General features: G+C 35.4%; 1 protein-coding gene across 1 annotated transcript; it reads right to left on the bottom strand.

Moving 5' to 3' along the window:
- Positions 1 to 3732: 3732 nt before the first annotated feature.
- LOC133304509 (UBP1-associated protein 2A-like) lies at positions 3733 to 10030 on the bottom strand. Its single transcript, XM_061504555.1, has 2 exons — positions 8402 to 10030; positions 3733 to 3875 (listed from the first exon to the last, which is right to left on the bottom strand). Exon 1 carries the CDS (start codon positions 9975 to 9977, stop codon positions 8412 to 8414), a length of 1566 nt encoding a protein of 521 aa, XP_061360539.1. The 5' UTR covers positions 9978 to 10030; the 3' UTR covers positions 3733 to 3875; positions 8402 to 8411.
- Positions 10031 to 12705: the final 2675 nt, after the last annotated feature.

Raw genomic sequence — 12705 nt, 5'->3', positions numbered from 1 at the left:
AGAAGTAAAACTCAACTTGTGCCAAAAGACCCAATAAGGTAAAATTCAGTCGGTGCTAAGATTGTATTATTTTTAAGTGCTAAAGTCGTACCTTAATTTTTTTTTAAAAAAAATTGTACCATTTCTAAAAATTAGTTGATGCCAAGACACCACCTGGGCAACAAGTGGCTCCGCCATTTCTTACATATCCTATGCTAAGAAATTTCATATTATTAGAGATTGGGGTGGCAATGATCGAATTTTATCCCATTTGATCATAAAGTCTATGATACCATGTCATGCAACCAACTTATCCTTTTACGCAAAAGTCCTTTGGGCTTATGTGAATCTTGCATTTGTCTACCCATCTTGTGCTAAAATTTAACTTTTTCTTTTATCAGAAGAATGGGGACAATAAAAATCAAATTCCAAACCACTTGATTACAGAGACTCTATTACCATGTCATAGCCACCTCTCTCTCTCAAAAAAAGTTAAACTATTGGATGTAATGTCTTAGGTTCAAATTTGACACCTTCAATTCCTTTTTTTTTTTGGCTTACCAAAAAAAAAAAGAATCAACCTTTTTTTTTGGCAAAATTAACTCTTTTAATTGAAGGTTTCCTTGTATTTTAGTAAAAAGAATTTTTTTTTTTTTGGGGGGGGGGGATTTGTTGTAGTTTCAAAAAAATCAAGCAAATGTCATAAAAAAGATTGTTGTGTGAATGGAATTCAATTCACTTATCATTTTCACGGTCCAAACGTTGTATACTTAGGATTTGAATTCAAGATTCTTAATTAAATTGAAATAACTTCACCTCAATTGATCCACATATTTAATGGTCACTTTCTAATTTCTTTAATTATAATTATAAAATAACACATTAGAAAAAAAAAAAAACCTCTCTCTTTTAAATGGCATTATTTTTTCTTCTAATTTTTATTATTTTAAAGTGTCAAATTTTCATTTGGAGAAATAGAAATAAAATCAAATAAAAGTGATTTAAAGTAGGGTTGTCATTTGTGGCTTTTGGCATACTTTCATAACTGACCTGCTCATCAAGGTTGAATTTAGAAAGAAAAAAAATTCCCTCGATTGCTTGTGGGTAATCGATTTCCAAACTCATTTGTATTTTTAATTTTTTTACCAGTTTCAATATTTGTAACTTAAGTTAAATAAATTAGTAATACTCTAACTTTTTCTTTTCCAAAATAATGTTTTCCCTCCACGATCACACTAGTGACAAAAGAAATACAAAGTGAATTAATAAAATTAAATACAACAAAAGTATAAGTTATATTTTTAATTTTAACCGTTAATTTTATTTATATTTAACGGCAAAAATAATAAATCTTCCCCTAATTAAATTTAACTCTGATATAGTGTGTATTACTCAATTTGATAATGGAAGTGATCAGTGCATCTTGTGAAGCACGGAATGGAAGGGACAAACAAACAAATACTTAATTGTTCTCTTGACACCCATCGCGTCATGTCTACAACGCAAGAAAACTACCGACAGACCAAGTTTGGAACAAAAAAATTAAAAATAAAGTTCCATTTCAACACACGATATTTCAACAATTTCCTTCCCAGTTCTAACCCCAAACACTACTTAGCCTCCACATATCACTGCACTAGTGCAGCATAGGTAGAAAAACATCACATGAATTGATAACGAAATCGATAGCACATGGTACAGTCTCATAGGATGATCATAGATTGAATTGTTTATTCAAGCCATGTCATATAACTATAATTCTTACGTGGGTCTTCAAAAAGATAAGCATTTTTATAACGTCAAAAGGAATTTTGAAGAAAAGATTGGAGTACAAGGTTAAATGAGAAAACACCTAAGTAGAAGTAGATGCACGTTACAACATAAAATAAACATCGAATTAAAAAAGTGTAAAGGCCATGACAGCTAAGTTTAATCTCAAACATTAGTTCAATTCAACAAATGGAAAGCGGCACAAGAATGGACCTCATTGACAAAACAAGGCCGTATTACAAAATCTAAGACATCAGAAACAAGCCTAACTAAATTGTCGAATCAAAAGAAAATAAACAAAGACACGACAATCGTGAATCCAGCTAAGAGGTTTTTACTTCCACCTATCTGTATCCCTAAATTTCTGGACACGAAGCAAATCAAAAGTAAGAGATCTCTACTTACAACGGTACATTTTCTACGCCTCACTCTCAGACAATAGGCCTCTTTTGAGTCCACAAATTCCAAAATACTAAATTTCACAGGCAGACCGACCGTATTTAAACTACAAATTTCTCAATTGAAAAACCTAACACAAAAATGCAAACATGCGGACTTTTCAAACTAATAGAAACAAATGAAAAACTAGACATTATAAATGGCAATCTACCTTCCAGTTCATGTCAGCCACCTATATATTTCGAGGACAACCAGAAACCGAGTAACTTCATCATGTAACTCAGAAGCAGGATTCATATGAAAACCATAAAATACATCTTAACTTTCATGACAAACAACATGCAACAACGTGCAAGCACAAGAAGAATGCAACTCATCCAAAAGAAAGTCAAGTAACCCATATTGCATCTGGAACTATTTGACAGTAAACTGCTACTGCAAATATGGAAGTGACAGCCAAAGGCGATATACATCCATTTACAGATATAGTTTTTGTTTCAAATCAGGTAACTAAAGGGTCCTTTGAGGATAAAAAAAGAAAGTAGGGTAGGGAACATAGAAAAAAAGCCCAACTTAATCAACATAATGAAATCACCGCACAAAAATCTGGTTTTAACCTGCCTTCAGAAATACTTTACATTAAACTGCTTCAGCAATGAAAAACATATGACCCAATTTGAAAGTGACAAACAAAGGCCTCATACTGGATAGAGAATTTGTTTCTAACCAGGGTGACTAAATGGACCTCTGAGGAACAAAAGGAGAGGACAAGAGCCAAAAAAAGAAAAAGACCAACAAAATCCACCAGCACTGTAAACAAAACTGGTTTTTTAAGCAAATATATGAAAGAACCTTCTAACTTTGACAATCTCAAAGTGATTTTAAATAAGCATGACCAAGGGAAAAGAAAATGGGAAAATACATGTTAAAAAGGAAAAAGTGGAGAGCAACAAAAGGGAACCTTTTTCTACTTTTCCAATAGGTCATAATTGGGGAATTCTACCATCACCTAAAAAGTTTCTCTAAATGTGAGAACTTCACAAGCAGGTCAAAATCAAACTTACATCAAAAACATGAATTTTTTCCTATTTAAGTTAGATTGATTTCATTATTGGTGCCTGTTTAAATAACAGTGGCTGTCAAACCTGCAAGACAACTAAACAAATTAGGTAAGCATACTCTTGAGCAGAAGTCAAAAAGCCGCTTGATCTGTTAGTTTCTAAGCAATTTTTTCAAGGAATAATGACCAAAAGCACTTAACACGTTATGCAAATTTCATTTCAATAATCATGCGTTCAAAAATAACCAAAACGCCAAGTACTTGAGAAATTCAAAAAAAAAATATTAAAGAAAAGGGAAAACAGTATCGAATAAACCGTATAAAACAATATAAAAGCAACTCTTGGAATACCAAGTTGAAGCACAATGGTTCACCCAAGCATAAATCTCAAAACATATTTTGTTCTGCACCTCAAACTCCTCATAATACAGATATAAACCAGTTCCAAAGGATTTTTTGAAGATAAAGTAAAGTAAAATACTACAGTATTTTGAAATGAAAATAAAGATGAAAAAGAGTAGGTGGCCAAAACAGAACTTCATTTGGTAATTTAAATAATCTGATCTTTGAAGTAACGTTTCATTATAAAGACGCCAATTGCACAGCTCCTTAAACTTCAGAAGAATCACCAGGCCAGTAATAAAAGACTGATGTACTTATGAAGAATCTGCAAAATGAATAAAAAAGCATGAAAAACAATTTCAAAGTGGGAAAAAAATTGAAAAGGACCAATTTTCGACCAAATTGATCAAGAGCTATTAAAAGTTATATATCAAGCTCAAAATGATTTGACATTTCAACATGCTGGAACAGCATGCACTTATGTCATAAAGGATTTGTTTTAGTAAGCACCCCAATTTGGTCCTCAAGATTTTCACAACATAAAATTGGACCTAGAAAAATTGATACATCAAATAATAATTACGTCATTGAACGAAATCAATTTGGTACAATTAAACAGTAAATTTTGAACTACTTTGATGTCTTAAACTCATCAATTGAGGACCAAATTGATGTTTGAAAAAACTTTCAAGGACCAAAATGGGAGTTTGCAGGTTTTTTTTTATATACAAATATGCATTGAAAAGTGAAAAGCGCCATCAGCCCAACAACATTAGAAGATGATTAACCAACTAAATAGTAAAATATAAGGCCATAAATACAGTATGCTTCACAGAGAAGAAAGCAAAAAGGATCATTCACCATGAAGCCTTAGTTCAAAACAAAAGGACTTAAAACCATAGAAACACAACAAAACATATCATTAACTTGAGTTTGAATTTAATAAATGAGTAAAACAGTACTGAGTACCTCAATTAGAGCATATATGAGATCATTAATGCTATTGCAAACCAGGCGGGAATAGGCAGAAATAAAACCGTTAAAAACAGTCTCCTGGACTAATAAAAGTCAAAAAACGAATCTATAATGTTTTCACAATTATTCATCTTATGTTTACAACAGCTTTCCTGAAGATGGTGAATGGATATCTAGCATTCTCAGCTTGCTAGTTAAATCTTGAAATCTCTCGTGGGAAGTCTCATAGTCAATACATCAGTTAATTGAAGTCTCAAACGGATATGTATAGTAGAAATAAACCTGCTATCCAACTTCTCCTTGATAAATTGGTGGTTGATCTCAAGTGTTTTGTTTAGTCATGATGAATTGGATGATAAGCTATACAATAACAGATTTATTATCACAAAACAACGCCATAGGTCCTTCATATTTCGCTTTAAGGTAGGTATAATTTATAGTAATTCACAAACCTCTTGAGCCATAGCTCTAAATTTTACCTCTGGCTTGACCGATCTACCACATTTTGTTTCAAAGCTTACCCAAACACACCCTAGATTAGATACAAGACAAGTGAATAAAAAGATGTCAAATTTGACATTTCCTGTCTATTTGTTTTGCATACAATACAGTGGACGAAGTATATCCACTTAAACGTGTAAGAAAGCAAAAAAGTGTACAGGTGTGACCCATATACAACAGCTGCCCCATTGGCCAAGGTTCCGGACCACAAGGTGGAGTGGATTGGAGAATTTTCACACATTGGTCGCTTGTACTTATTGCAACTAAATCCTAAGCATGTTTAGTGCACCTAAAACGTTGGATGCACTTTTATGCTATACTAATACAAATAATTGAAATTATGACTTAATTACATTTCTACTATGTATTCACATATGCTGCCTTGATATTTGATCTAAACTAAGTAATAACAAAAGCTAAAAACTGTACAGGAAAAGTTAATAAAAAATATTATTTAACTCTCAAAATTTGAAACTTTCCCAGAAAAAATGAAAAAAAACAAAACAAAAGAACTTGCAAAAACATAGTGGATATACAATATTATACAATTAGTATTGTAGAGTACTTAATGTCTTCCATACCAATCAAGAAGTCTACTAAAAATACAGGACACTAAAAAAACCCTAAACAATTACTCCTAGGCAAAGTTAGATAACAGGTCTGGGATGAAAAGTATCATATATGAGGCAAACAAAAAATAGGAATTAAATTGCACAAAAATATATTAATGACCCAATAACAACTAGACAAGGGAGGCGAGAAAAAACTAACAAAGAAGAAACTATGGACATGAAAAAGATAAGCAAGGAATTACTTATATCACCAAGAAACTAAACAAATGCAAGGAACAGACATGAACTGCTAATGTGTGAGAGCATGTATACATCTCTCTTTTTAACTCTAATGCTATGGCTTCTTCCCAGCCTACCAATCTTCCTTTATTTTCAGTCATTTCCCATTCCTTCCATACATCATTTCTCCATCTTTCTATTATTATTGCATAATTACACACCCATAGTAGTCAATAGCCACGCCGGTTGCGCTTTGTGAAGCTTCGCCGCAACCATCTGCGCCACGCTGCACTAGATCGCAATAGCGGACGTTGCGGACGCATTTGCGGCCAAATCTCGCCGCAACAGTGTCTTTTTATGGTTTTAACCCTAACCCACTCTCTCTTTCTGCCTTTCTGCCTCGCTGTTGTGTGTCTCTCTTCTGCCTCTCTTGCTTTCTTTATCGCGCTCGTTTCTTCCCTTCTCTACTTCTCTCTTATAGTATTGAAGTTCAATGTGGAAGCCATGAACGAAGAAGCAAAGCTTTGAGTGAGAGAAAGAGTGTGAGAGAGAGAGAGAGCAGATGACGGAGAAAAAGAGAAATAGTAAGAGAGAGATAGAAAATAGATGAAGGAGAAAAAGAGAAACTTTGACAGAGAGAACGGATGAAAGAGAAAAAGAGAAAAGGTGAGAGAGAAAGAGATTCTGATCTATCTTTATTCAAAGAAAAGAAAAGTATATTTGTCAGAAAAGTGATTCACAAGTCACGATAACCAAGTAACCTGGTTATAGTAACAGTGGTAAAACTATTTCTATATCCCAAAAAAAAAAGAATGCATCATTAAAAGGTAACTAAGGTAAAACACTAAAGTAACTAAGATAAATCTGGTAGATCAGTAAAGTACAGTTACAACTATAGATAGTACAACTATAGCTAAAGTCTGGACACTTATTACTAAGAGGTAACATGTCAACTCTACCTTTATTTTATTTTTTAAATTATTATTTATCTTTATATTTTTTTTTATGCGTATTTCTTTTAGGTGTTATTATTTTTTAATAATTTATTATGTTACACACACACACATATATATATATATACATATAATTTGGTTTTTTAATAAATATATTTTTTCCGTTATTTCTGCAAACCGCAACCCACAATAGCGTTATAGCGATTTTGAGGGTTGGCCGCATCAGGCCGCAATTCGCATTTGATAACTATCTACACACCATTAATGATGTTTTTGACCCAGCCGGCACACCCACCCAATGATCCAAACTCATAAGACTTTCCATGTTCTTTGTCTAACATTATTATTCATCCTCTCTATCTCCAGTGAAATAGATAGAAATAATTATGCTTCCATCAACAAATATGAACAGACACCAAACATTCTTGACATACAAAAATATGTATTCTAATTTCTAAATGTAAAGAACCTTGGGATACACCACCCCAAAAGCTAGCTCAAAGGGTGGGAGTGTCCAAGGCCTTATAAACTCCACATTAGTTGATCATACAACTAATGTGGGACTATATATCTCAACACGCCCTCTCACGCAAGAGCCCTTTGGGCTTGAAATTGCACAGGCCCAATTTTTGGTTTACCTTTTGTGCTTTTTTATTTTTAATTCCACTTTTAAAGTGGGAGGCGGTGAGGATCGAACTTGTGACTTTGTAGTCACTCAAGCTCTGATACCATGTAAAGAACCTTGGAATTCACCACCCCAAAAGCTAGCTCAAAGGGTGGGAGTGTCTAAGGCCTTATAAACTCCACATTAATTGCTCATACAACCAATGTGGGACTATATATCTCAACAAGCACAAAATGAACATGCATAAACAGTATTAGTTAGCAGATTGGATTATATAAAAATATGATTTTGTACTCTCTTCCACTGCATAGAATAGAGAAACCTATTAAAAGAAAACTAGGTCGTTCTTCCATCTTTAACTCCAAACATACTAACAAGTTTTATGATCAGCATCAACTCCTGGTAAATACAATAGTACTCAGCAAACATTGACAAATCTAATTTCAACCCAATCACCAATTTGAATCCAGCATCCTTTGCAACTAAGGGCCCCTTACCATATTATCACCATATACACATTACCATTCTCATCACCTCATCCAACACTTAAACCACATACAATCAAAATACAATAGAAAGAAAGATTTGAACAAGAAGAAAACAAAGATTAAATAATATGAACATAATGTTATGCAATCAAATGTCCTATTTAAAACCCCTGAAAGTGTGGCATTAAAATCACCAAGATGAGATCAAAAAATTAGCTTCCTTAGACCGACTCCCATACCTTCTCTATTTCTTTTAGTAAGTCAACTAAACAGTACCCAAGGACAGAAAAACAAGCTAAAATGCCAAAAAGAAATTGTCAATGAAAGAATATAAATACACCATACCTGAAGCACACACCTAGTGCCCCATGTCAGTCAATATATTAGCTTACTTACACTGACTCCACAAACTTCCCTATTTATTTCTTTTTGTAAGTCAGTAAAACAGTACCCCAAGCAAAATCAATAATAACAATAATAATGATGATGATAAATTAAAGAATATGAATACACCATACCTGAGCACGCCTAATGGCCCATGTAAGGGGCAACACCACCATATTGCCCAACACCATGCTGCTGCTGCTGCTGCTGCCCTCTTCCAGAACCACCTTGCCCCACCTGCTGGTTGGGATATGCACTCTGCAATCCTACTTGATTCCCATATCCCCCAATAGCCCCGGAATTCACATTTGCCTGGCTACCATAACCACCCTGCATTCCATGTCCAGCCGGGTTCACAGCCGCCTGCGATCCTAGTGTCCCCAACAAACCAGTCAGCCCCAAGCCGGCACCCTGAGAAGCCAGCAAGGCTGTCAATGCCTGCCCAAGAGCAGGATTCAGCGCCTGTGCAGCAGCCGCCGCAGCTCCCCCCTGGTTATACCCGATTGCCGGCCCCGCCGGTGCCATCAAGTGCCCTGGCGTGGCAGCTGCAACGCCACCAACAAAGCCAGGATTCCCATTTCTCTGAAACTGAGTTGCTGTCGTTGTGGCTGCAGCCACCGTCGCCCTCTGAGCATTATTCTGATGATGTTGTTGCAGTGGTGGGTATTGCTGCTGCATTCCAAATCGCTTGGGACCATCAATAGCTTTTTGGCAATGCAAAATGTGGCCTTCGAACTCCTTGTGCGGCTCCTCTAAAGCCCTCTTCGCACTCTCCGCGCTCTTATAAACGAACAAGCAGAACCCCTTGGGTTTTCCCGTCAACTTGTCAAGCCCTAACGGCCCATCCTCAATCTCCCCGAACCGCGAGAAGAACGCCAGCAGCCTCTGCGGGTCCAATTCGGAACCCACATTGCTCACGTAGATCTTCCTCTGCGTGAATTCCACTGCCCCAGGGGGCGCGGTGGTAACAAAATTCGGTTGTGCCATCGGAACTCCGACACCGGCGAGGTTATTTGGCTGCTGGACCGGACCGATTGATGCCAGCTGGCAGGCTGTCATTCGGTTACCGATCTTCTTCTGCGGCTCCCTGAGCGCAAGGCGAGCACCGCGGCGGGACTTGAAGAGGATGAAGCCGTAGCCCTTGGATTTCCCGGAGATCTTGTCGCAGACGGCCTTGCAGTCTTCGATCTCGCCGTATTGTCCGAAAGCGGCGGTTAGGGTTTCGGCGGTGGTGTCCCAACCGAGGCCGTGAACGAAGATTTTCCGGTGTGAGGGATCGGAGTCCGCCACCTTCCGGATCCGTTCCGCCACATCGCGGTGCTTGCTCGCGGCATCGCACAGAAGCCTCGCGATCTCGTCCTTTCCGAAAGGTTCTAGAAGCTTCTGGATCGGCTCGTCCTCGTCGTCTTCCACGTCGTTCACCGTGGGTGCTGACGTGGATGGCGCCTTAACCGTCTGATCATTAGCGTTTTGTGCATGATTGTCCTCTTCCTCTTCCTCTTCGTCTTCTTCTTCTTCTTCTTCTTCATTCTCTTGTTCTTCTTCTTGTTCTACCTCTTCTTGTGGCTCCTCTTCGATTTCTTCTTCTACTTCTTCTTCGACTTCCTCGTACACTGCTTCCAAATCGAATTGATGTTGTTGTTTGAGTGGGGGTTCTTCCACTTGCGCCGATTGAGCGGATTTAGCTGGCAATTTTCGCTTTCTCCCCATGTTTTTTTTTTGGTTCTGAACAGTTGATTTTCTCAGAGGCTCTCTCAACTCAGGTCAAGGTTAGGGTTTCGGATTTGACTATTCGTTAGTAATTTATATAATGTTAATTTAATTTTTAATTTTTAAAAGCAATTATTGTATAAGATATTGTTATTTGTTACAACAAATTATTTTTAGTTTATTTATATGAGGGAGGATATTCTTATTATCAACTTTTTTTACTACTACTCCACTATCACTTTAGTCACTATTGGATTCAAAAGTTATTTTTTTTTCTCTCTTCATTCAACTTTTTCTCTAATCCAATAGTAATTAGAGTAAAAGTGAAGTGATAGTAAAAAAAATGGGTAGTAAAAATATCTAACTCTATTTATATTGGATGATGAATGAATAGATATTTTGCAGGCCACGGCCCATGTGAAATGTAAACAAACAGTTGTCTTTACTTTGCAAGGTAAGATTGGGTTCATTGAACCTAGACTATCTTGTAATTCTAAATTAATATAAGAAAATAAAATATAATGACCAAGACACTGGCAAGAAACTATATTTGGAAATTTGGCTAGAGGAACTAACTTGAAATTCTTTGAATTTGTCACTTGGCCTTAACTTATGGTATTTTGTATTTTATTTTTTGTAGTAAATAAGGAGGGCATAAGCTCAAAAACAGAAATTGCAGTGCTATCGTGGCTCTAACTAAATCAGCATCATGCATATCAGGTCGTAGAAGAGGAGTTATCTAACGTGGAGGACTTGAAAAAAGTTGGAATTCATTTTCAATACCAATCCCATATTTTGTTTGCCAACCAATAGTTTAAATCACGATGAAGGTGCTTAATTTCAATATAAAATAAGAAAAGTGTGTGTCATTTTAAATGATACAAATTATATCATTTCATAGACACAAAAAAATATGAGTCCCACTGAAAACATTAAAAATAAAAAATAAAAATATATATTTCATCTTTTTGTATTTATAAAATGAACAGTGAAGGACCCAAAATTTTTTACGAGAGAGAGCGAAAATAAAAAGTATTATCAATGTTTCATCATTGCTAAAAGAAGACTTACACCTTATAAGCAATTTTCAATTTTCATGAAATAGCCACAATATCATAGGAATGTTAATGGTTAGCCAATATACCGAGTCTAATAATATATTAGAAGCCTTAAAATCATGGTAGATGATTGGTTGCTCAGAGTCATGCAAAAAGGTGTGACATTGAACAGCATCAATGACAACTTTGATCCTTGTTGCCCAAGGAAGTGGTCGTGTGCCCCTTGCAAAAGTTTCAGTGTTTATTAACGCGCAATTTGATAGTATGGTTTGAAACAAATATAGGTTATATCCAAATATATATGAAAACTTGAATTAAAAACTGTTAAATCATAATACATTGAGGTATAGTCACTTAGAGTGTATTAATCTCTTGAAATTTATGCTACTAAAGGCATGTACTCGCAGACTAGAAGTTGGTTATCCCCATCCGAGCTGGTTATCCCCATCCGAGCAGTATCCAAAAAGCTTGACAAGATTTGGATGATGAAGTTGGCCAAGATAATTGACTTCAGATTGAAAATACAGAAACCTATAATAGGATTTGATTATTTTAAATTAAAAAAAAATCAGAATTTGAATCCAACCTACCAGCCACTCCTTTTGGCCTTGAAAACCTCCAGGTTTAAGCTTCTTCACGACTACAATAATTCCAAATCCAGGCCTTGTAGCCCTAGCAGAATGCTCATCAATCCACCCATTATAGACATGACCAAATCTCACTTCTCCTATGAGGCTATTAGGATGAAAGTTTCTCTCCCTACCAAATTTTAACACATCTGCATACCCAAGACTCGAACTCGAGACCACTGGTTAAGCTGGAACAACTCATTGCCAATTGATTAACATGCTTTGAGGTTTTGTTTAGGAGCTTTGTCATTAAAATTATGATGATTGATTTATTAATGAATGACATTAAGTGGTTAGGTTAAAATGAGACATGATAGAATGGTGATTGTATTAGTACAAAGAGGTGTGATTTGTATCACGTGTGTTTGTAGAAGATGTAAATGGGTAAATTGGGTATCATGTAGTGGAAGGAAACTTCATTGTGGCTGTGTTGTTCATAATCTTAAATATGGTTTTAAACCATCTAATGAAGATAAAATCAAAACTTAATTAGATGAGATGTTCTTATGGATTAGAAGTAGCTATAGATAGAGATGAAAATGATCGTTCTTTTGGAAAGATGTGTTTTATTTTACTAGCTTCCTTCACTCGAGGAATGATGTATATGTTTAACAATTGTTTGGCTATATGTAAAAACTTTGGATACCTTGACCAATTTTTTTTTTATCTCTAGTCCAATTTCATTTATTGGTTATAATGTTCATAATTTAATATTTATTATAAATTATCATATAAATTTAATGGAATTACGAATATAATGTTATAGGACAAAAAAAGTGTCAAATAGAAACAATAAATTGGTAGGGTCCATCAAATTTGTTTTCTCTTTTCTCCCACCACTTTCTTTGTCCTCTTTATTGTGTCTATTGGACACTTTTTTTTATCCGTAACATTATATTCATAATTCCTTAAATTTAATTTAATTGGTTTAAATAGTAACCCATTGAGGTAATAGTACGACCGAATCAATGACCGGTTTGAGTTTAATAACATTGACACATGCACAAAAGGTTAACATTTCATCTTCTAAATTAGCAACAA

This window comes from Gastrolobium bilobum, unplaced genomic scaffold (assembly GCF_033153095.1).
Source record: "Gastrolobium bilobum isolate Gb01-03AN ecotype WA unplaced genomic scaffold, APGP_CSIRO_Gbil_v1 utg54589, whole genome shotgun sequence".
NCBI classification, from domain to species: domain Eukaryota; kingdom Viridiplantae; phylum Streptophyta; class Magnoliopsida; order Fabales; family Fabaceae; genus Gastrolobium; species Gastrolobium bilobum.
Note: the sequence above shows the minus strand (reverse complement) of the source record. Positions and strands in the feature narration are given on the sequence as shown.